A 26,240-nucleotide genomic window follows, 5' to 3' on the forward strand; every position below is an offset into this window, starting at 1 on the left:
CTAATCAGTATAGAAACCATCTTATAAGTCGTCGTTATCAAACAAAAACCATCGTCATTACCATCATCAATAATATCAAGACCATCATCATTAAGTTATAGGTATTCATGAAAGAGCTGGGTCTTTAGCTTTTTCTGAAAGTTGCAGAGGGACTCTGCAGATCGAATGGATTTATCAGCTGATTAATTGCTGCAACTATGTAATTCCCTGTAACGGCATCTAAGCCCCCAAACACACAGCTATTTTTTGAATTTCGGGGCCATCTCTTGCAACTTGTACATGTCTCCACCTCACCGCTCTTGTCCTGATACACCAATGGAATGTCCTTGGGTGCATCCGAATTGCCAAGTACCTACTCAATCTTTCAGTAGGCAGTAGACAGTACCTACTATCCGTGCTGTATACTGTTTAGTACCTACTATTCAGTAGGAGCACTTTGTCTGATTCATTCAGTATATGTTACCCGAACCGTCCGCATCCACCCGTTTTTGTTTTTTTTGTTTAGCTTTATTCAAGAGGAGTAATGCGCATATACAGTCAGGTAAACAAAAAACAATATCGCAATGTAAATCAAGTAAAAGACAGATTAAATAACTAAATAACATACAATACATAAAGGAAAGTACAAATGAAAGACAGTAATATACAGTCATGTATATTACATATATATATGTCATGAATCCGACGGTGATTTTGCGTCTGCACTTATTTTATGGGCAGAGTAAGAACACTTCTACGCATATATTAGTGAATGAGGCCCATTGGCTCTTTTCTCACTACACTGTACCGGAAGAACACGGACACCAGTTTTTTCATTTGAGGAGGATCTGTCATTCTACAGAGGATTTTAAAGGAAAGTGCTGTGGACATGAAAAACTGGTTCTCTCAGAGGAGATACCCATCTTTGTAGATAAAAGATGCATATGAATTAGCCCTCAAAAAAACAACTCGGATTTAGTGAAAAAACGCGTCAAAAAGGGAAAGAAGTTCTCTGTGAGGTGCACCATGCAACACTCTAACCACTCGAGCACAATCCAAACTGTTTATAAAAAACATTGGCACATCTTTAAGTCAGATAGTGAGCTCTCCACCATTTTCAAACACCTTTCCCTGTTTGTTAATTAAAGAGGGGGGAAAAATAAGGATCACTTAATGCACATGCACTGGTACAACAGATGCAATTTAGCTATTAGCTAATGATGCAATTACATTTAATTGTGCGCTGCCCCTGTAAAGATAATAAATAAATAAATAAAAACACGGTCCGAGCTACCATTCATCAAATGATAAACTTCTTATCAGCGTGAGGCGTACTGGATTCACACTTTGCAAACATCGGCTCCAAAAGGACTTAATGATGAACTGAGTTAAACATGTTGAGAAAAATAATAACTATGAGGAGCTATGATCGAGGAAACACAAGAGCATCTTTCCAGGAAGTCTTTTAACTGACAGACCCGCCTCCGTCTCGTATATCACTCAGTGATTGGATGCTGCAGCGGATCGGACTTCAGTGAAACTTATCAACATCAGCGGAGTTTCACAGCGGAGAAAAGATGACATTAAAAAGAGTCTAAACGGACACATCGGACATTGAAACAAACTGTAAACATCTGTCAGTTTGTAAAGAGTCCGTCTGTGATAAACTGGGGACAAAAAAAGTGTTTGACATGAAATAAACAACGAAATATTAAGTAGGCTATAAGTCCCGTAAAATTAATATAAGAGTGTCAAACCCGACTTTTAGCCTATTTGATTTGTTTTGTGATTCACCATCAAACAAAAAATCTGTTAATTTTAAGAGTTAAAACCGAAAGGATCATAAATGTCTCCATTAGATTAGAACAGCTCATATTTCTTTTCAGGGTCACTCACACTGTTTGCCCTTTTTAAATTGATCATGATGAGAATGACTGTCTGTCAGTCACCAACACGTTTTGCATTCATCATTTTCATGAGGCTAATGATCGTAGGTTTTGAAAAGGTTATGCATCCTGTTTTTCTTACATTTTGATCCTTGTAAAAATTCTCAATAATCCTGAGACACCCTTAGTGTTTATAAAATACAGAGTTTAGTTTAGATTATGATTTAAATCAAATAATTCATAAATAATTTAATAATAAAGACTTTTGCCTGTAGAAATTGTCTGTATGCCTACGTGTTTTAGAAGCAGGCTGCAGGTTGTTCTTCATGTGCAGGTGTATATCAGGTAAAGGAGGCTACTCAGATAACACTGTTACTGTTATCTGTGCGGACATAAACAGCTGTTAAAGCCGACCCGGGATCAGCTGATGTCTTTATCACAAACGGATGTTGCTTCACGTGACGCTCTAGGGAAGGACGTCTCTTAAAACATATTTCCTAGTTCCTCTCTCCTCTGCTTCGTTTCCTCGCGTCTCTCCATGCAAGTGAGGGAAGCAAGAGAAGGAAACGTGGATGCAATTTAGGAGACATGAGAAGTAGCCATAGCATGAGCATGAGGCCAAATGAGCCCTAGAATAAAGCTGATGCTGCAAAAATAATGGCTTCAATGGCTTTACCACTGGTGGAGAGATTAAGCATCTAGTAGAACAAAGAGAACAAATCATTGGACACTGAAAATGTCCTATTTCAATAGCCTACAGTCTGTGTTCCTCTTCCTTTTTTTTAGGATTAAAGGAAAGGAGAACAAAGAGGGTTGGTTTGGATAGTAAAGGTGCACAAAGCTAGCTGTCCTCACCACTGGTGGGGATAATAAGCATCTAGAGAACAAAGCCCTCCCAGTTAATTCGATTTTTAATTTAGACTGATAATGGATAATATATGTACACAGGCTTAACTTTGTGGAGGTGTGTTTGTGTGCGGTTTATTCTACAAGTCGTCATTGTTTGTTCTGTTTATTCTCTCTTATCTCTCCAGCCGCATAAAAAAGTGTGATGTGTGGTAAGGTGTGTGATATGTTTTACCTTGGTGATGATCGGTCTGTAGAATAAAAAAAAAAAGCATTCACAGAATGAACTCGTGCTGAAACTTCCAACTTAAAATTATTGCTCTATAGTATTGGGATATTGTAAACTGCTTTAACAAAGACAGAGGTACTCACTTTTTTGCCTTTTTGCTCGGACTTGCCATTTTGCCTCGACTAGATAAAAGAGAAAGAAGTCAGTCATTTATTAAGTAGGCTAACCTCAGTTTTACACAAGCTAAAAGGCAAAATTGTTAAATTAAACCATCAGTTTAAAATAACGATACAACTTACCAAAAGCCAACCATGAATTTAATCGACTATAACTAGAAAACCAACCTCCAAATTTTCCTCCAATCGTCCAAGTCCTTCTTTTTGTACTAACACGTTTCCTCAGCTCCCTGTAACTTTAAAAAATCTATCTATATAGTTTTTAATGTTTTGAAGCCGTAAGACGTTGCATTTACATCAAGCTAATGTTTCTGATGCTGATCTGACAAGTGGTAAATGTCATTTATATAGCCATAGCTGCTTAAGGCTTTTTTTTTATGACGCTCAGGGTTTTAAAACATCTGACATTTATATCTCCACCACACCCATGTTATTGGTCTTCACCCTCATGATCCTCTTCTTTTATTGATATACTAAACATTTCAGAAAATAAAACTGAAAGTGCATCAGATATTCTTAAGTCAAATTAACAAATCTAAACGTATAAAGAAGTGAAGAAATGACAGGATGTTAGAAATAAATCAGTATTAGAAGTTACTTCTGAAGAAAAATTCAGAGGTAGCGTGAATGTTGCACCTGCTCTTTAGACAGATTTATGGTGTACCGGTACTCTATTTGAGAACTGCAAATATATCAAATGGCCACAAGATGGCGATGTTGCTGAACTCTCTATGGTAAAGTGTGCCCTGAAAAGATGAGACTATAATATGTATATATTGACCTCCAGTAACATCCAAAATGAGCACATTACAGATGTGTGTCTATCAATGCCAGGAGTCATCGCCTAATTTTTCTTGTGAGATTACTTCTGGTTGCAGACATAGAAAGTTGTTTGAAGATAATATCTATGTTAACATATCTCACTTTGTTATCTTACTTCCATAAAGAGTTGGTTTTCTTAATTTCATCAGGACGATATGACTTTATTCCCAGGTCAGGTATCTTTATAGGGCTTATAAATATCCATTTTTATCATGTTATTTCTTCCAGGTCTTAAGTTTTCTTTTAAACTGAAAGAAGGATGTCAAAGTCAAACTGATTCTCCGTGCAGCAACACAGATCAAACTTAAATGACAAATGTAAGGCAAGACAAGTTTATTTATATAGCACATTTCAACAACAAGGCAATTCAAAGTGCTTCACACAAGACATCAAAAGCATCATGACAGAGGAAAGAAAAGAAACATTAAAATATAACATTAAAAAATATATAATCACTGGAATTATTAAATCTGAACATATGTTCAAATCAAAATAATTCAAATAAAATTTATTCAAATAAATAAAGTAAAAATACAAAAAGTTTAGAATCTTATTAAAATTGTTTAATGAAAGGCAGCTGTAAACAGGTGTGTCTTCAACCTGGATTTAAAAGAGGTGAGACTTTCAGCAGACCTGCAGTTTTCTGGGAATTTGTTCCCGATATAAGGAGCATAGAAACTGAATGCTGCTTCTCCATGTTTGGTTCTGACTCTGGGGACAGAGAGCAGACCTGTCCTAGACGACCTGAGCGGTCTGGATGGTTCATAATTAATCAGGAGGTCACTAATGTATTTTCTTGGTTTTTCTGGTAATCTTGGTTTTGGTGAGGACTCTAGCAGCAGCTTTCTGGATCAGCTGCAGTTGTCTGACTAATTTTTTAGGCAGAAATGTCAGCTCATGTTAGTATAACTATTGTTTTGTAAAAAGTCAATGATGTACTAAAACTGTAATATCTGGTACTTTTTTATGCTACTTATTTTGCCATATTCACAAAATCACAAATCAGTCGTAAAAAACCCCACAAATCAACATAAAGCAAATGAACCTAACGTAAGGACAAAGGAACGCAAACTCTGAGTTCACATGTTTGTACACAGGATCTGATGCTGTTTCAAAAGTTGATCCTCTTTGTAGATGTTGTGAATGATTTTAGCTGATGACAAATAGGAAATATTACAGATCTTGATAAATATTGTCAATCCAATCAAAATAATTTCAAGTAAGTTTTTAAAATTGTTTTTTAAACTATCATTAATACATGTGTTGTATTGGAAATAATGCATAATATATCAACAAAATAAGAATGAAGTAAGGTGAAAAGTCCATTTTCCACTCACATCAAGGTTTCCGTTGTTCTCTTTAGCAGGTCAGTGTAACACATTGGATCTAGATTTAGCCATCTATTTTTTTCTGTGCATGAGGAGTTACCAATGTGAACCTCCATAAATGATGCTACATTTTTTTCATTTTATTTGTTTTTTATTCATTAATTACCCTATTTTTTTTCTCAACTGAACTCTGCTTAAGTCAGATAGAAAGCATGTGATCCAAACTCCACACACTGTTTCTGTTGATGCAAATGAGCAAATGATGTAAGTTGATGATTACTGTGTCCGACAAATAAACTTAACATGATGTGTTTAAATAGGCAATGTCGACATTAACTCAACCTGTGAAGCATGTGAGGGCAGTAAACATACATCTAAAGAACAGATTAAATGAATTTGATTGAATGAATGAATGTTAATGACTTTGCCAATTACACACACAACTCCCATTAAACTATTTTATCTATCTTTGAAAGTCTTGACACTGGCTGCCTCTTTGTCTTCATATTGATTTTATTATTGTCTAAAGCACTTGGCCTCCCACCAGATTAACTTTTCAGAACAAAAACCTTTTGTGATTCTGCGTTTTGCTGCTCTGAGACTTTGGAACAGACTTCAGAGTATCAGAGAATATTGAGATTTTTAAAAACAATTTAAAAAACTCATTTATTCAGTCTGGCTTTTCTATATGACTTAATCATTTTAAGGCTTTTGATTTACTATATTTTAATCAATATTATTCATCTCTACTTTTAAATTTACATTTTAGTGTTTGATTTTAGGTTTTTAGTATTTATATTTATTAATCATCGTGCTGATTTCATTTCTTATTGCTGTTATATTTTACAAACTACCTTTTGTCAGTCATTTTTCCGCTCCTTTGTAAAGGACTTTGAACTGCAATTAGATTTGTACCACAGGTGATATATACAGTGTATATATATACATATATATATATATAGATGCATATGGTTTGATAGATTACACAATGTTGAACTCAGGATTTTCTCTGATGTTTATTTTGAATACATGCAGATTTTATCAGATATGAACCCATCACAACAGGAATACACTTGAAAGGTTCTCATCGATGCATTATGTAAGAACCAATCGTCAAACAATTATAGCTTCACTTAAAGTGTGTCATACATTTAAACACATTCATCATCCATTGAAGAAAGGTAGTTGATGGATACGTTTAAAAATGTATTGTTTAATTCGAATTTCAAGTTTTTAGATGCAAATAAAGGTTTTCACAAGTTCCAGTTTTTAAAGTAAGAATCATAAACTCAAAAGAAGAGCACATTATAAAACATGCCCAAAATAAGACTCATTTTAAAACAGGTTAAAATTGTATTGTGATAATAAATGCTGCAGATACAAAGTAATATAATATAAGATAATACCAGTCACCAAAACATCACTCATGATCATCTCTCATTAAACACCACTCAAAGACAAATAATCTAATCTCATGTCCTCAATCTTCAAACGATTAACATCAAAACTAAAACACCACTGAGTATTCTAAATCCCTAAATAAAACCACAAGTGAAATATTCACTCCATTACACATGTTGGGAGTGCTTTACATCTTTTCCCGACCAAAAACAATACACAACCTACAAAGAAGCATAAATGTGACCAAAAGCTGAATCAATTCAGAAACATGCAGTTTATATATTCAGTTTGAGACAATGATTGTTGGATTTCAATAATGGCTTTCTTTACCTAAATGGTATTCAACAGCCATACAGCTGCTAGCTGTGTAAGTATCCAGTGTCATGTGTGTCTATGTATCAGTTTAGAGATCAGAAATTCAAATCCAGAAGCGATCCAGATCCAGTGATCTTTGAGATATGGCTTTACAACTGATATATATTTTCCTTGTCAAATTTTGAATGGGTTTTCTGTGTGAGTCGATAGAAGCGTAACACAGTGAATTAAATGGGCCAATGATACTGTTTCATATTGACTGCAGGCCCCGTAATTGTACAGAGTGGTATCATATATTATGATTTATCTTTGTCCTCAGAATAAAAACATGTTGTATGTTGTTGGAACATCAACATGTTATCTGCCATACAACTTGGCAGATAGAGAAGGGAGTCAACATGAATTATAAACAATAATACAAGATGTACGTATATGATAAAAGCTAGAAAAAACTTGAGTCCAGGGTCTGAATGAATAATTCAGTGTTATTCATATTGTTGAGTCATTTCCATGGTTTCAACTTCTAATTACCCTCAGATCCATCCAGATATGGATTCCTCTCCAGCCTGCATGTTAATAAAGACACACAAGTACATCAGTTTTAAAGAAAGCAGTGCAGAGTAAACCTAGTGAGAGATAAACTGAGGCAGAAATTATTCTATTTAACAAACAATCTCTCATTCAACTTATTTTAAAGCAAAACAATGCACTCATCATGCAGATCCATCATCTCACTGGTGAGGATTTTCTGTTTTTTTAAATCTTAAGTCATAAAATATATTTTCAAAGTTTTTGTCTTTTGGTAGGAAAACACAAAAGTTTGAAGACACCAACATTAATTTGGCATCAAAAAAGGATCAAAATCATATAAAAGCAAAGAAAAGGCAACAGTATCCTGAAGTTCAATGCAATCATTCCCTCCCTGCTCATTGCTCCATTCTAATGCTCATATATTAAAACAGCCTTTTAATGTCATAAAACCACTAACTGCATATATTAATATGGACAATGAGTTTTGGTCTGTTGTATAAAAAGCGAAGACAAAATACCGGCCAACATTTTGTGCTGGTGACTTCTTTTGGAGCCAAGACATGTGCAAACTGAAGCACAACAAAACAAAAAAAGATCCCTCAGGTCAGAAAGAATCCCAGTCTCGATTCTCACATAGTTGCAATGTCATGTCTGCGTGATGCCGATTCTCTTGCTCCTTTTTCCTTCACAAACTGCACTTACGCTGCACTCGCGTCAGTATTTCCCACACAGACAATACTCGGGCTGCCCAGGTACATGTATAGCTGCCCAAGTAGCCTATATTTTAAAACTATATGTTTTAATTATTCATAAAATTGCCGTCCGCACGAGAGAGAGAGAGAGAGACAAAAAGAGGGCTGCTGTTTGTTCCTCCCTCCTGTTAATGCACCTGAGGTCCAGCCCTCCTGACATGTCAAAACTGAAGCTTCTCATGACTTAGTTTTATTATGTTTGTGAAGCTGCTTGCTGCCGATGTGATGATGCTCTCTCTTGGTTTTGCTGAATCTTGATAACAGGCCTTCACATCATGCTCACCTGTTGTAATAACTGAGATGCTAGATCAACTTTTTAAAGAGTGAGTTTTGTTGTGTTGCACAGAGCCCATGAAGGCTCAGTTAAAAAAAAAAAAATGCTGTCTGCTAATCAGTACAATGGACTTGTAAAGCGTGGCTACGGACTAGCAAACTGTTGGCAAGGTTTCATAAATTCTGCGAGACAAAACAAGGGGCTGAGGTCCATCAATTATTTCCATCAGCAAGGCATATCTGCTTTTACTCTCTCTCTCTCTCTCTCTCTCTCTCTCTCTCTCTCTCTCTCGTGCGCACATCTTTATTCCATTTCTTTAAACGAGACAAAATCAGGAACCCAGAACCCACCCTCATAAGTGCTTAAACAAAACAAATTAATGTCATACTAAATTATATGTCAGCTATTAGGGATGTGAAGATTAATGGTGTTTTCATGAAAAAAAATAAAGGAATCTTTTTCAGTCAGCTCATACTTTTTCTATAGTCTCATTCTGTACAATAAATCGTGAGAGAATCGTATCGTGAACCCAGTATCGCGAATCGTATCATGATTTGAGTGAATCGTTACATCCCTATCAGCCATGCATAGGTTACTAGTTTGAAGTTACAGCTTTATAAATTCTGCAGGGCTAGATAATGCAGAAACACTACAACTCTCCAGTCCACATGTTTATAAAAGTATTTGAATGCATTCATCATTGTGTCAACATGTGTCTGATGAACACTGAAAGAGATTTGAAAAATACAAGAAAAAATTAAAAAAAAGACGAGATCATGAGCATAACGTTTTGCAGAAAAGGCGAAAATTGGTGCATGATGAGAATGCAGAAAAATAAATGTTTGGTGCTTAACATTTTCTTGGGGAGACCCCACCTGAAGCTGGCTGGAGAAACACTGGAAGCCACATACACACCCATTCGAAAAAAGTCTGTTTCAGACTGTAGATCACATGTTCAACCATGTTAAATAAACTGTACTCAATGTTGACTGTTTTCTATTTACTTTAGCCAAGTCAACTGGTCTGAATTTATATTTGATGTTTTATGTTCAATCAACAGCAAGTTAGTCGATATGTATTGTATCCTTTAACATCTTAAGATTCAACTATTATCAAAGGATTAGAAAATCATAGTACCACTGTTTAAAGTGCTTTTTGGCAGCCTCCACACTCTTGTCATCAATCTCCTTACAGAAGACCCTGATCAGCTGCTCAGAAAAGCACGTTGTGCGAATCCTGGATCCCTGTAAAGAAGGACAGCAGCTTTACTTTGAGAGTTTTGGTGACATAAGCTGCCTTACAAATAATTTAACCCAATAAACAGAAATATTGCGATAAAAAAATGTTTTAATCAATATTTAGTTCTTACCTTTTCTTTGGGCATTGCCTTTGCCTTGTTAAGGTCAGATTTGCTGTAGAAATGAACATGTTGGATAGGGTCTTTATTGTCCATGCCATAGTCCCTTTCAATGACCTAAAATGAAGGTTGAGAGTAAAAGTATGTGTGCAATAACAGATTTTGCAACATCTTACAAATCAAAAAATCCGCAAAACTGAAGAATTTACAAAAAGGTGAAATGAAAGAACGTCAAAAAACTGACCAGGATTTTAAAGTGCTTTCGTGTCAGCTTTCTTCCTCCCTCAGGTAAGGGTTCAACCAATCCATCTTTCCAGCTAGACTTCAGGGTCTTGAAAATGGAGCAGAAACATTGAGAACAGTGCGAAAGGATAGAAAAAGGTTTTTTGCATTTTAAGTTGACAATGTAAGCAACTAGGGCTGCATGGTAGGATTTAAGCATAATTTTTGCTATGTGTACAAGTGCTATGATAACATCACAGAATATATAATATCAATCATATGTCCTGAAATGCATCATACTGCCATTTTTTGTTCTTTTTGCTTTTGAAAAAACAAAAAGCCTTCAGTTTCTCTCTTTCCATGACTGATCTACAATATCAGTCTGTCTGATCCTCTTCCTGATCACAAAGAGAAGTGACTTCTGTGCAGGCAGAGTCTATGTGCACATAAGATGTAGAGTTAAAGGGATCACATGCAGTGTGTGACGATGAACTGTTCTTTACTGTCACAGGGCTCTTGATGCAAATTAAAAGTCACTTTGAACATATAAGGGGTTCTTATTTGAAAAAGAAAATAGAATTGAAGGCCCAAATGATAATACAAATTGTAATTGTATGAACCTCAAAGGTTATCGCAGTTTCCCCAATATCATGCAGCATTAGTTGACTGAGGGATTTTGTATTGTAAGACATTTCAAGCTGCTATCCAATTCACATTGCATTTCAAAGAGAGAACTCTTCAATAGTGTTGCTGTTCATGTTAAATGTAATAACAACATGGGCAAGATAAAATGCTGGAGACAGTAAATAATGTGATGTGTACTTATTCTATTAACTGAAAATGAGCACATTATTCAGCTTTGTGATAACAGTGCATTAGATCATGTGTTATAAATGTAATGAAACACAAGAACACACAGACTTACTTTCCAATCCGGGATGGGGTTCTTTGGCGTTGTCTCACCAACAAACTTGTAGATCTTTCGAGAGATGATGTTTTGCAGAATCTGCCTCGACTCTTGTAGGTTCGGGTCGGAAGAGTTGAGTATTTCCTCAAACACGTTGTCTAAAAGAGTAACAGAGTAACAAGCAAACAAATGATAATAACACACACAAAAGTGAGTGAATTTAATTCAAACACACTCAATAAATTGTAAGACATGGCATGTTAATTTATAAGTCATCACAAGTAAATTAACAGGATGTGGTTTATTTATCTTTAACAAATGCACGATAAAAAAAATGGATAAAGTAGCATAACTGTAAATGACCTAGCAACAGAGCCATCTGACAGAAAGCAGCATCTAACAAAGTGTGTTTCCAAAAAGTGTTGAAATATGTCACTGTTACTTCATAAATAAACATCCTAAATATCAAACAAGTTCAAATGATCAGGACAGCCAGTTGTTCAGGATGTTTGAGACTGGATTTGTGAACTCCTCAAACTACCAGATAACCTTGTCCTTGGCCAAACATCAAAACCGACCAAGTGCCTACACACAATTTCCTTTCCTCAGATTGTTGGGTGTAGTGCATTATTTAAAACAATGTCTTGATACTCCTGTAGTCTGAATTGGCTTCAATGTTAAACATGAGCTAACAGCACACATTTAAATCTACACACCTGTGAGCTTTGTGTAGGCCTCCATGTTCTTAAAGGCTGTAGAGAGAGTGAACAGCCCTCTTGATCCTTTAGATCCTATTGTTCCTTCTGATCCTGCTGATCCTAGTGATCCTTCAATCTTAATGTGACCGTCTGCTTTCAAAAAAGCCTCTGCAATCCTGTATGTTCATATCAAACATATTATTACTGATGAGATAGTGAATCATGACGCAGATCAAATAATGGAAATCAGAAGGAGACCAATCTTATATTTGGAGTAATAACTTCTGAAGGTAGACACTTACATTTCTTGTATGATGTGGCTTACTCTGTGCTGACAGGCTCTTTTGTGGAGACGGTGTCTTGTATAGAACAAGTGGTACATATGGTCTTCCTCCTGTTGAGGTTAGGACTGCAGTTTAGTCATAAATAACAACATTATCAGTTTGCTTTCAATTATCTGTTTACAAGCTCAAGTGTGTCAGCACCTTGTCTCTGGTGCAGATAGTTTTCCTGCCATCAACCTCACACACTCTGGCAAACTGCAGGAAGCGACGAAAGTCAAAGTTGTTCATGATCCCCAGGTAGGAAGAGTCCCTGCGTAGAGGCAGATTGAGGCAAGGTGAAGAAAATAGGTGTATAAAGTGAAACTGAATCTACTGGAGAGTTTTGTAGCCTATAATTTAAAATAATCAGGAGAATAATGCATTGTTCAAGGTAAAACACAAAATACATGATGATACAAAATGAATTGCTCTACAGCACTTCATTAAAACCTGACCTGGCCAAGTAGTCAAACTTGTCCACATCAACGCCGTTTTTTTTGTTGGACACAATTTCGTAGAGGAAGGACTTTTTTTCTTTGCGCCCTTCGTACGGCCACTGCAGGGATGACGACACAAAGCGAATCAGGACCAGTTTTATTGACACGTATGTTGTTGTCAATGAATTTACACTGCATAGAAACATATGTAGGACCATTCCACAAAACAGAGATAAAGCTAAAATATGAACACAATAAACTATGTACATGGAAAAGCATGACAAATTAAACAGCAGGTCCAATTTCAATTGGAGGTCTAGGCAGAAGAAAAACTTTTTTCACGATAAAAAAAGGACTCTTCTTGTCCGCCTTTATACTGAATGTTACAAAATAGTGACATTAGTGTTGGACACAGACTGATTTATGCACAGATGGGGTGAACTTGCCTTTTCTTTCTTTTTTTTTACTTCCTTTATTGCTTTTACATATTAACAATATTTCCATTTAGTAATTCCTCAGAATTTGTTGAGTGACTTAATGTCAGCCAATTTTCTGTGGACATATACTGTATACAACATCCTAACAGTCTTTATCAGGGTTATTTAGCTAGCTGAACTCAACACAGAGTCAAACTGTTAAGCACAAGAGTTTTTGGGAAGGTGATCATGCAGCTCAGTTTTCCCTCCAAATGTTTTTTCACACCTGGGTTGTTTGGAAAAGTTGTTCTGAAACCATAGCCCGGTTTGTTCAGACATATGTGAACACAGCAATCACACTATTTTGGCTCCTCAACTTTTTTGATCTATTTTTTTATTGAATGGTGCACTATGTGCTCTTTTTGGCTATCCTTGCTCTTTGCTGCCCGTTGTGGGATGAATAAAGTTTTATCTTCTCTTATCTTATATTCATACAGTATCTTATCCGACTTCTGAATAACATAATGAGGTGAACTTGCCTTCTGCCCTTCAGATTCCTGTAGAGGTCCAGCAATCATCTCCTTGATGAATGTTATGTCTTTTTCAGGTTTCAGTCCATACTTCTTCATCACTGGTTCAAGATTATTCTCTTTCAGCAGGTGGTCTAGCATGTCACAAGAGCCCTTTTCATGCTGCGAGACACACAGACTCATAAATGTGTCAACACAAGATTTAAAACATAAATACAATAATCCCACATACTTTAATTTCCCCCACATTTGAAGAGTATATCTCAAAACGTATGTACAACAATTTACAATGTCAGAGTTCCTAAAGCTGTTCAGAATTTGACGAGCCACTTAATGTCAGCCAATATACTGTATACAACATCCTAACAGTCTTTACCAGGGTTATTTAGCTAGCTGAACTCAACCCGATGTCAAACTGTTAAGCATAAGAGTTTTTGGGAAGGTGATAATGCAGCTCAGTTTTCTCACCAAGCGTTTTTTCACACCTGGGTTGTTTAGAAAAGTTGTTCTGAAACAAAGGGGCGTTTCCCCTTTAGCCCGGTTTGTTTGGATGTAAACACAACAATCGCACTCTTTTGATCTAAAGTTATTGAATTGTGCACTGTGTGCTCTTTTTTGGCTATCCTTGCTCTTTGCTGCCCGTTGTAGGATGAATAAAGGTTATCTTCTCTTATTGAGTGACAAAGAGACATAAACAGATCTAGAAATCCCTTCTGCTTTTAAAAGAGGTCCCTGTCATAAAGAATTACCTCTCATGAACCATGAATTCAATTATTATCTTTGTTTGTTGTATCTAAATCTCTGAATCACCAGGATTAATGGTTAAAACAGAAACATTAGTAAAATCTCATGGAGCTTCTGAAAAGCGGTAACATGTCAGATAAAAAGTTGACATATTATTACCAAAGAGAACAGGGTATGGGTCATTTAGCAACACAAACTACACCGTTCATTGTTATTAAATGTGCATAATCCCATTACACCTGAGAAAGCAAACAAAAAAGAACATCCTGGATTTTGTTTCAAAAGAACAAGCCAGTGTGAAAGGTACATGTGCTTCAGTTTTGCAGTTCCTCTGTATTTCATTTGTTATATTAGAACAGAAATATGAACTTCTTACCTTCCATTCCTCCAATTTCTCCTCTTCTCCCAATTCCCCATTTTTTCTCATTTCTTTTTCCTTCTTTTTCAGTGCTTTGGGGAGGAACATTCCATCATACAGATGGGAAAAGGGTCCATGACCTTGAAATGGATAGATAAATACAGGCGTAATCCACTGATAGTGTACAGATTATACAGTCAGTATGTCTTAATAAACCTGTTTGAGTTGAGGATGGATTACTCCTGAATCTAAACTTGAGAATATTGCTTACAAGAAAGACTGTTATGTGTTTGTAAATGTATGCATGGTCTGGGTGGACTGTGGAACCGAAATGCCCTCTGGGTTAAACATTTTTTTCTGAGTCTAAATATTATTTTTAAAGATTCAGACCCTCCAGTTCTTATCAGAGTCCCTACAGACCGAGCTACCACCACCTCACCCCACCCTCGTATTTTTTATGTATTAATGCAGAAGCCCTTGCTTTTTTGAAAGATGGAAGGGTTATTTCTGGATCATTTCACTTTCATTTTACTCTTTTCATACCCAATAACATAATTTATAAACTATTATATGTAATATTGAAAAGGGATGCATTACTCACCCAGGTCATGACAGAGGCCAGCAATCTGAACACAAAGGACGTCTCTGTCAGTGATGTTGAGTTCCGGCTGCCTTGACCTGAGAGCCTCAGCAAGTTTTCCTGCTAAGTATCCCACCCTTTTTAGACCACAGAAAAAAAATGTTTTAAAGTCATAACGCAGTTATCACAATAGGATGCGGCGACCAAAATGAAAATATATACTTTTATAAGATCCATACTAAGACAGGCACTGTTTTCTGCCTTTATTGGTTTTACAAGGTGCTTATGTAAAAACCACCATGAGTCTTCTCCTTATTTGGACTGAGGTCACCTGTGGGCTGAAATCTGAAAACTTGCTGACTTACCCGATCGAGTGTTCAAAGCGGTTGTGAGACGCTCCAGGGTAAACAAAGTAGACACCTCCAAGCTGCTTTATGAATCGAAGTCTCTGGAACTGAGGTGTGTCAATGATCTTGATGAGGAGTGGGTGTAACTCTATGCTACCATGGATGGGATCATTAAACACCTGGCAGAAAACAAACAAACAAAAGCTAAGAACAATGAAATGCATAAAACAATACACCATGGAGACCAGCTCAAGTTTGCCTGAGGGCTCTGGGAGATATAGCATAATCATGAAATGAGCCCAAGAATAAAGCTGATGCTACAAAGAATGTTTTTTTGACTTTACCACTGGTTGGGATATTAAACATCTAGTAGAACAAAGAGAACAAAACATTGGACACTGAAAATGTCCTTTCAATACAAAGCGTGTTCCTATTCCTTTTTTTTTAGGATTAAAGGAAAGGAGAACAAAGAGGGTTGGTTTGGATAGTAAAGGTGCACAAAGCTAGCTGTCCTCACCACTGGTGGGGATAATAAGCATCTAGAGAACAAAGCCCTCCCAGTTAATTCGATTTTTAATTTAGACTGATAATGGATAATACATGTACACAGGCTTAACTTTGTGGAGGTGTGTTTGTGTGCGGTTTATTCTACAAGTCGTCATTGTTTGTTCTGTTTATTCTCTCTTATCTCTCCAGCCGCAAAAATGTGGTGTGATGTGTGGTAAGACGTGAAGTATTTTACCTTGGTGATGATCGGTCTGTAGAATTTAGAAAAAAAAACCATTAACAGTATGAAGAAGTGCTGAAACTTCCAACTTAAAATGATTTCTTTATAAAGTTGGGATATTGTAAACTGGTTTAACAAAGACAGAGGTACTCACTGTTCTGCCATTTTGCCCCGACTAGATAAAAGAGAAAGAAGTCAGTCATTTATTAAGTAGTCTAACCTCAGTTTTACACAAGCGAAAAGGCAAAATTGGTAAATGAAACCATCAGTTTAAAATAACGATACAACTTACCAAAAGCCAACCATGAATTTAATCGACTATAACTAGAAAACCAACCTCCAAAATTTCCTCCAATCGTCCAAGTCCTTCTTTTAGTACTAACTTGTTTCCTCAGCTCCCTGTAACTTTAAAAAATCTATCTATATAGTTTTTAATGTTTTGAAGCTGTAAGATGTTGCATTTACATCAAGTTAATGTTTCTGATGCTGATCTGACAAGTGGTAAATGTCATTTAAATTTAAAGGCTTTTTTTTATGACGCTCAGGGTTTTAAAACATCTGACATTTATATCTCCACCACACCCATGTTATTGGTCTTCACCCTCATGATCCTCTTCTTTTATTGATATACCAAACATTTTAGAATACAAAACTGAAAATGCATCAAAATTTCTTAAGTCAAATTAACAAATCTAAACGTATAAAGAAGTGAAGAAATGACAGGATGTTAGAAATAAATCAGTATTAGAAGTTACTTCTGAAGAAACATTTAGAGGTAGCGTGAATGTTGCATGTTTAACCTGCTCTTTAGACAGAGATTTATAGTGTACTCTATTTGAGGACTGCAAATATATCAAATGGCCACAAGATGGCAATGTTACTCAATGGTAAAGTGTGCCCTGACCATTTGATGAAATAAATGCTCTGCTGGAGAAAGTTTTAACAGGTACTGATCTTTTTTGTGTTGCTTTTGTCATAACTTTCAGAAAGGAAACATAAGAAATCCTCAGACTGTAAAAGATTTTCTCATTCTATGATGACAAAAATGTTCAGCCTCATGATGTATCCAGAAGCATGTAAAGTCTGTCTGTCTGTCATCATTCTATCCAAAAATAAAAGATGAGACTATAATATGTATATATTGACCTCCAGTAACATCCAGGAATGAGCACATTGCAGATGTGTGTCTATTAATGCCAGTAGCTCAGTCTGTAGGGGCTTGGGTTGGGAACCAGAGGGTTGCCAGTTCAAGTCCCAGTGTGGACCAAATATGGAAGTTGGTCTGGTAGCTGGAGAGGTGCCAGATCACCTCCTAAGCACTGCCAAGGTGCCCTTGAGCAAGGCACCAAACCCCCTCCCCACCATCAGCTCAGGAGTGCCCGCTGTGGGCAGCTCCGTCACTCTGACATCTCTCCATTAGTGCTTGTCCATAGGATCCTGTTTGTGCATGTGTGTGTTGCATGGTTAACAGAGTGTAAAAACAGAAATTTCCCCTTGCAGGGATCAATAAAGTTAATCTTAATCTACTTTTTCTTGTGAGAGTACTTCTGATTGCAGACATAGAAAGTTGTTCAGGATGATATGACTTTATTCCCAGGTCAGGTATCTTTATACGGCTTATAAATATCAATTTTTATCATCTAATTTCTGCCGAGGTTTAAGTTTTCTTTTAAACTGAAAGAAGGATGTCAAAGTCAAACTGATTCTCCGTGCAGCAACACAGATCAAACTTAAATGACAAATTGTAATCTCATGTTAGTATAACTATTGATTTTTTTAAAAGTCAATGATGTACTAAAACTGTAATATCTGGTACTTTTTTATGCTACTGATTTTGACATATTCACAAATTCACAAATCAGTACAAAACCACAAAAAAACACAAATCAACACAAAGAAAATCAACATAACGTAAGGACAAAGGAACGCAAACTCTGAGTTCACATGTTTGTACACAGGATCTGATGCTGTTTCAAAAGTTGATCCTCTTTGTAGATGTTGTGAATGATTTTAGCTGATGACAAATAGGAATATTACAGATCTTGATAAATAATGTCAAACCAATCAGAGTAATTTCAAGTAAGTTCCTAATTTTTGTTTTTAAAACTATCATTAATACATGTGTTGTATTGGAAATAATTCATAATATATCAACAAAATAAGAATGAAGTAAGGTGAAAGATCCATTTTACACTCACATGGAGGTTTTTGTTGTTCTCTATAGCAGGTCAGGCTTGGTTTGGATGGAAGATGAAGTAACAGACCTGAGCGCAGGCTTTTATAAAGTTGTGGCTTAAACAGGTGTGGCAAAGAAGTCAGATATCGGGATGCAGATTGGATGGTGTAACCCATTGGTGTTGATCTAGACCAGGAAAGGTCAACTTTGGTCACAGCAAGGGCCACATATATTTAATTCTCACTGTCAGAGGGCCAAATTGTAGGATATTCTTCGGTGGACTTATAATTCAACCAAAGGAAGGAATACATAGCTTTTATCAGCCTCTATGATACCAACATTCATATTTTAACCTCCAGTACAATTGTTAATCCTTAATTTAATGTGCTTACTTCAAAATTAAGTTTATTTTCCAATGCAATGAACAGAGTATTTACTGGTTATTTTAGGATATTTTTCTTTCTTTTTTTCAAATGTACAAACTAGTGTTGTAGTAATCGAAATCAAGACCGGTCTCGAGTCCACTGTTTGATGGTCTCGTCTTGAAAGTATTTTACTCTGTCTTGTCTCTGTCTCAGACTGGGCGGACTCCTGATTTTAGATTAAGACCAGTCAAGACCACCTCCGATGCTCCTTTCTAAAAGAACAAATGACTTCAATTCATTTGTAGTTTGATTTTTATCTCTTGGTTACCACCGCAACCTTCCTGGTGTTACTGATGAGTGGTGAGTGACACGCCCGCTGCACACATGATGATTTTAAAAGTGATATTTATGGTCTTGGTCTTGACTTGGTCTCGATCCCTAAATGTCTCGGTCTTGTCTCAGTCTCATATCACTCTGGTCTCACATATGTCTTGGTCTCGGTTAGTGTGGTCCTCACTACAACATCAGTACTTAGTATACTTTCATATAAGAGTTTTACAAAAACACTAACAGTCAATTATATCTCAACTGCATGTGGCCCACCCCTGAATTCTAGATTATAATTTGAATGTAGCCTCATTCTAGGAATCAAAATAAAGGCGCTTTATTGTATTTTGGCGTTGACACTTGCACAAACAAAAAGAAAACAAATTCAAGGGTATGAAAGGATTTCTCCATCATAACGTCCCTGCCCTTCCCCAACCGCCTGAGCCCCAGTAAACAGCCTAAAATCCCAGTTAAGTCTAGCTGGTTTTGTTCACTCAATGATACGTTCATCCACACGTGAGGAACCAGAGAGAACAGCCTCTTGGCCTGCAAGACTCTTTCCCTGGATTGCATTAGTAACTCTTGCAGATATTTGGAATACTTTCCCTTTAGTATAAAGCGTTTGGTGTGTGAGTCCATGCTGTGTAGGGAAAAAGTCGATGAGATTGATAGAAGGCCCACACACAACCTAAATGCTTAAAGCTGCAGCTTCCTGAGCTTCTCGTGAAGGACAGCATTATCATACAGCTTACTGTTCAGGACTCAACTTTCAAACTAAAAATCAACCTTTAGCATTTAATATGTCACAAAAAGGTCAAATAAAGAAAGAGTTATTCAAACTTACTGTCCACATACTCCCCATGGGACTGATAGGATTCATTCCCAATGTAAGCAGCATCTTGACCTCAGCAGTGGTCAGATACTCAGATTAGTTACCTGAGTTATAAGAGACATCTCAGAGGCCCTGAGATGATTATAACTGAGCACATCATGCCAATTTAGAAAGGTAAAAATATTGAGACATCTAACAACTCAGTGACATCAGAAATGTGAGAATGTGCCGACATGAGTTGTTATTTTGTGAGGGATAACGTTAAGGTAAGAATTGAATGTACACCGCACTTTATTCATTGACTCCTGTTTTTTAGGTGAAAAAGGAAAGTTTAAAATGTAGTTTTTAAATACATTTTGGGGAGATAAAAAGCACAATCTTCCACTCTTATGTAAAGCATAAAGATGAACACTGAAGTAAAGGACAAGCACCTCTAAATGTTTTTTTCTGCTCAGTATTTTGTCAACAAAACATGTTTTGTTTCTCTGATTGTAAATGACAACAGAATGACTCAACAAGTGTTGAGAATGATAAGCAGTCCCTTAAAACGGCAAAGATTCTGAAATATATAAATACCTGGATCAGGTTGTGTTTTAAGTTGTTTATTTCTTGGACTAAAAGCTCTATGGGGTGGCAGTAGCTCAGTCTGCAGGGACTTGTGTTGGGAACCGGAGGGTCGTCGGTTCAAGTCTGGAGATTGGTCTGGTAGCTGGAGAGGCGCCAATTCACTTCCTGAGCACTGTCGAGGTGCCTTTGAGCAAGACACCTCTCAAGGCGTTTTATAACACATTATCACTCACCCCCCCCCCCCCCCCCCCCCCCCTCCAGGATTATTAAAGTATTTCTGATTCTGAAATAAATGGAGAATGCGAAATAATGGAATTTCAAACATGCAAGTAATAATGTGATTAATTGCAATAAACTATTGGAATCTAGTGATTCCAACAGTTTCTCGCTCATCTCCTGCTGCTTCTTTTTGTACCAGCAGAACAAACATGCAAAGTATTCTGCTCTTTGCATAATTTATTTACCTACCACACACACACACACACACACACACACACACACACACACACACACACACACACACACACACACACACACAAATTATCAGTTTCTCACAATATGAACATTAGGGATTTAGAATGATATCTCCTGCATACTGTACAACACTTGTATAAATGTGAACATTTGTGTTAAAATTATATGAACAATCATGATTTGTCATTGTTTCATCATATGACATATCTCTTTTAAAAGCTCTAATTTTTTTCTATGGCTCATCTCCTGCTGCTCCCTGTTCTACCAGCAGAAAGAAAACAGGCAGAGTATTCAGCTTTGCACAATTTATTTACCTACCTCGCCCTACACACCCACACACAAAATAACAACACATTAACAGTATTATCAGTCTCTCACAGCATGAACATTTGGGATTTAGAATTACACCTTCTGCATACAACACTTAATGTGTGGTGAAATAATATGTAAACAAGCATGTGATCCATACCCCACACACAGTTTCTGTTATTGCAAATGATGTACAGTTGATTACTGTGTCCTACAAATAAACTTAACATGATGTGATGAAATAGGCAATGTCGACGTTAACTCAACCTGTGAAGCATGTGAGGGCAGTCAAAAAACTTCTAAAGGACAGATTAAAACAATATCAAGTAGTTGGCAGTTATGATGAAGTAATGAATGAGTGTTAACATCTTTACAGAAGAATTTATATTTGTTGACTAATACTAATACACTGTTAAGTGACATTAATTGCAACAGTAATAAAGTGTTTTTCATGAAGTCTTATCTGACCCTCTCCTGCTGAGTGTTTTCTTCTTTCAGATGTATTTTCTATTTAAGTTCATGAAGCATAATGAAAACAGTCTGATCTGAAAATACAGCTCTGTATTTATGGACTCTCTGTAGTAAATATATTGAGAAACTTTTGGTCTTTCATAAACATCTTTCCTCAAGTTCTGTGGATTGGGTTTTGAACAAAAAGGAGAAAATGGTCCTGTTAACAATGATTTGTCATTGTTTCATGATATGATATTTATCTGAACTCTTTTATCTGAAAGCTGCAACATGTGATTTGTTTTAATCGCTCATCTCCTGCTGCTTCCTGTTCTACAACTAGAAAAAAATGCAAAGTATTCTACTTTGCAGGTAATTTCTTTACCTACCCCCCCCCCCCCCACACACACACACACACACACACAAACACACACACACACACATCCACACACACACACAAACACACACACACACCAAACAACAACGACACATGAACACTATTGTCAGTCTCTAACAGCATGAACACTAGAATAACATCTCCTGCATACAGTAATATGAATGTGTATAAATGTGAACAGCAGCATTACAAACATGTGATCCAAACTCCACACACTGTTTCTGTTGATATAAATGATCACATGATGTCCAGTTGATTACTGTGTCCTACAAATAAACTTAACATGATGTGATGAAATACGCAATGTCAACGTTAACTCAACCTGTGAAGCATGTGAGGGCAGTCAAAAAACTTCTAAAGAACAGATTAAAATCCATATCAAGTAGTTGGCAGTTATGATGAAGTAATAAATGAGTGTTTACGTCTTTACAGAAGAATTTATATTTGTTGACTAATACTGTAGCAAACACTGAAATCTAAATAAAGTTAAAAACATCTTCTAAATGTTTATAGAGAGCTTATAAAATAGTGCAACGTAAACCAGAAGAATAAATTCTGTTAAGTTCATCAAAAATGATTTTCAAGAAAGAGAACATCCCAAAAACCGTTGGCTCAAATTGAAACAGATCTTGAGAAAATCTGGAATAGAAAATGCAAATAGATGTGTGGTACCTTCCACTCTTTAATCAAACATAGTTACACAGGCAAATTACTATTAACACTTTGTTAATTCTCTACTCATGTTGGGATAAAACCCCTGCTGTGATCTGCAACACAATATTATTATACTTAAGATAAAAGTTTAGAATGACAGGATTTAAGAAATAAATCAGTATTAGAAGTTACTTTTGAAGAAACATTTAGAGTCTTGAGAAAGGATAAATACTGAAAATATTGACCCTCTCTGCCAGAAATGGAGCGTAGCGTTAGTTCAGGCAGGCCACAGAGTCACGATCTGTTATCATGCCAGAGTTTCGGTAACAGCTGATCTCACGCAAGTCGCATCAGCTGATGGCCAGCTGATTTGCTTCGAAGCATCCTATTGGCCAAATGGTACATATGCCGCTTTATTTAAACTGCTCTAGCCTGCCTCCTTTTGCTGCTCCCTCTGCAAGCAGCATTTGCAAGTGCATTTGCAACCCTCCTCCTCCCCACCTCCTCCCTTTTCTGCTATTGTGACTTAATCAGTGTCATGCTTGTCTACAGCCCTGAATAAAATGTGAACTTACTCTGAAGTTAAGTGACATTAATTACAACAGTAATAAAGTGTTTTTCATGAAGTCTTATCTGACCCTCTCCTGCTGGGTGTTTTCTTCTTTCAGATGTATTTTCTATTTAAGTTCATGAAGCATAATGAAAACAGTCTGATCTGAAAATACAGCTCTGTGTTTATGGACTCTCTGTAGTAAATATATTGAGAAACTTTTGGTCTTTCATAAACATCTTTCCTCAAGTTCTGTGGATTGGGTTTTGAACAAAAAGGAGAAAATGGTGCTGTTAACAATGATTTGTCATTGTTTCATGATATGATATTTATCTGAACTCTTTTATCTGAAAGCTGCAACATGTGATTTGTTTTAATCGCTCATCTCCTGCTGCTTCCTGTTCTACAACCAGAAAAAATGCAAAGTATTCTGCTTTGCAGGTAATTTTGTTACCTACCCCGCCCCCCCCTCCACACACACACACAAACACACACACACACACACACACACACACACACACACACACACACACACACACATCCACACACATCCACACATACACACACACACACATCCACACACACACACACACAAACACACACACACACCAAACAACAACGACACATGAACACTATTGTCAGTCTCTAACAGCATGAACACTAGAATAACATCTCCTGCATACAGTAATATGAATGTGTATAAATGTGAACAGCAGCATTACAAACATGTGATCCAAACTCCACACACTGTTTCTGTTGATATAAATGATCACATGATGTACAGTTGATTACTGTGTCCTACAAATAAACTTGACATGATGTGATGAAATACGCAATGTCAACGTTAACTCAACCTGTGAAGCATGTGAGGGCAGTCAAAAAACTTCTAAAGAACAGATTAAAATCCATATCAAGTAGTTGGCAGTTATGATGAAGTAATAAATGAGTGTTTACGTCTTTACAGAAGAATTTATATTTGTTGACTAATACTGTAGCAAACACTGAAATCTAAATAAAGTTAAAAACATCTTCTAAATGTTTATAGAGAGCTTATAAAATAGTGCAACGTTGACCAGAAGAATAAATTCTGTTAAGTTCATCAAAAATGATTTTCAAGAAAGAGAACATCCCAAAAACCGTTGGCTCAAATTGAAACAGATCTTGAGAAAATCTGGAATAGAAAATGCAAATAGACGTGTGGTACCTTCCACTCTTTAATCAAACATAGTTACATAGGCAAATTACTATTAACACTTTGTTAATTCTCTACTCATGTTGGGATAAAACCCCTGCTGTGATCTGCAACACAATATTATTATACTTAAGATAAAAGTTTAGAATGACAGGATTTAAGAAATAAATCAGTATTAGAAGTTACTTTTGAAGAAACATTTAGAGTCTTGATAAAGGATAAATACTGAAAATATTGACCCTCTCTCCCAGAAATGGAGCGTAGCGTTAGTTCAGGCAGGCCACAGAGTCACGATCTGTTATCATGCCAGAGTTTCGGTAACAGCTGATCTCACGCAAGTCGCATCAGCTGATGGCCAGCTGGTTTGCTTCGAAGCATCCTATTGGCCAAATAGTACATATGCCGCCTTATTTAAACTGCCTCTAGCCTGCCTCCTTTTGCTGCTCCCTCTGCAAGCAGCATTTGCAAGTGCATTTGCAACCCTCCTCCTCCCCACCTCCTCCCTTTTCTGCTATTGTGACTTAATCAGTGTCATGCTTGTCTACAGCCCTGAATAAAATGTGAACTTACTCTGAAGTTAAGTGACATTAATTACAACAGTAATAAAGTGTTTTCATGAAGTCTTATCTGACCCTCTCCTGCTGAGTGTTTTCTTCTTTCAGATGTATTTTCTATTTAAGTTCATGAAGCATAATGAAAACAGTCTGATCTGAAAATACAGCTCTGTGTTTATGGACTCTCTGTAGTAAATATATTGAGAAACTTTTGGTCTTTCATAAACATCTTTCCTCAAGTTCTGTGGATTGGGTTTTGAACAAAAAGGAGAAAATGGTCCTGTTAACAATGATTTGTCATTGTTTCATGATATGATATTTATCTGAACTCTTTTATCTGAAAGCTGCAACATGTGATTTGTTTTAATCGCTCATCTCCTGCTGCTTCCTGTTCTACAACTAGAAAAAAATGCAAAGTATTCTGCTTTGCAGGTAATTTTGTTACCTACCCCGCCCCCCCCCTCCACACACACACACACACACACACACACACACACACACACACACACACACACACAAACACACACACACCAAACAACAACGTCACATGAACACTATTGTCAGTCTCTAACAGCATGAACACTAGAATAACATCTCCTGCATACAGTAATATGAATGTGTATAAATGTGAACAGCAGCATTACAAACATGTGATCCAAACTCCACACACTGTTTCTGTTGATATAAATGATCACATGATGTACAGTTGATTACTGTGTCCTACAAATAAACTTGACATGATGCGATGAAATACGCAATGTCAACGTTAACTCAACCTGTGAAGCATGTGAGGGCAGTCAAAAAACTTCTAAAGAACAGATTAAAATCCATATCAAGTAGTTGGCAGTTATGATGAAGTAATAAATGAGTGTTTACGTCTTTACAGAAGAATTTATATTTGTTGACTAATACTGTAGCAAACACTGAAATCTAAATAAAGTTAAAAACATCTTCTAAATGTTTATAGAGAGCTTATAAAATAGTGCAACGTTAACCAGAAGAATAAATTCTGTTAAGTTCATCAAAAATGATTTTCAAGAAAGAGAACATCCCAAAAACCGTTGGCTCAAATTGAAACAGATCTTGAGAAAATCTGGAATAGAAAATGCAAATAGATGTGTGGTACCTTCCACTCTTTAATCAAACATAGTTACACAGGCAAATTACTATTAACACTTTGTTAATTCTCTACTCATGTTGGCATAAAA

General features: G+C 36.4%; 2 protein-coding genes across 2 annotated transcripts in view; both read right to left on the minus strand.

Annotated features, from left to right (window-relative positions):
- LOC110005513 (deoxynucleoside triphosphate triphosphohydrolase SAMHD1) overlaps positions 1-3,517 on the minus strand; it is a 158,874-nt gene extending 155,357 nt beyond the window's left edge. Inside the window, exons 1-3 of the mRNA XM_065961274.1 lie at positions 3,240-3,517; positions 3,084-3,122; positions 2,947-2,962 (exon numbers count right to left, since the gene is read on the minus strand). Coding sequence (XP_065817346.1) covers positions 2,947-2,962; positions 3,084-3,122; positions 3,240-3,253 — 69 coding nt within the window. The 5' untranslated portion in view covers positions 3,254-3,517. The remainder of the gene's footprint in view (positions 1-2,946; positions 2,963-3,083; positions 3,123-3,239) is intronic.
- Positions 3,518-6,459: 2,942 nt separating this feature from the next.
- Positions 6,460-16,334, minus strand: LOC109978687 (deoxynucleoside triphosphate triphosphohydrolase SAMHD1-like). Its single transcript, XM_065961293.1, has 14 exons — positions 16,201-16,334; positions 15,477-15,637; positions 15,133-15,248; positions 14,550-14,671; positions 13,439-13,591; positions 12,502-12,602; positions 12,209-12,317; positions 12,026-12,117; positions 11,742-11,899; positions 11,044-11,183; positions 10,141-10,227; positions 9,909-10,013; positions 9,677-9,783; positions 6,460-7,548 (listed from the first exon to the last, which is right to left on the minus strand). The coding sequence occupies exons 1-14, from the start codon at positions 16,240-16,242 to the stop codon at positions 7,506-7,508; spliced, it is 1,536 nt and encodes a 511-aa protein (XP_065817365.1). The 5' UTR covers positions 16,243-16,334; the 3' UTR covers positions 6,460-7,505.
- Between the last annotated feature and the right edge of the window lie 9,906 nt (positions 16,335-26,240).

The sequence above is a fragment of the Labrus bergylta genome, chromosome 12, assembly GCF_963930695.1.
Source record: "Labrus bergylta chromosome 12, fLabBer1.1, whole genome shotgun sequence".
Lineage (NCBI taxonomy): Eukaryota > Metazoa > Chordata > Actinopteri > Labriformes > Labridae > Labrus > Labrus bergylta.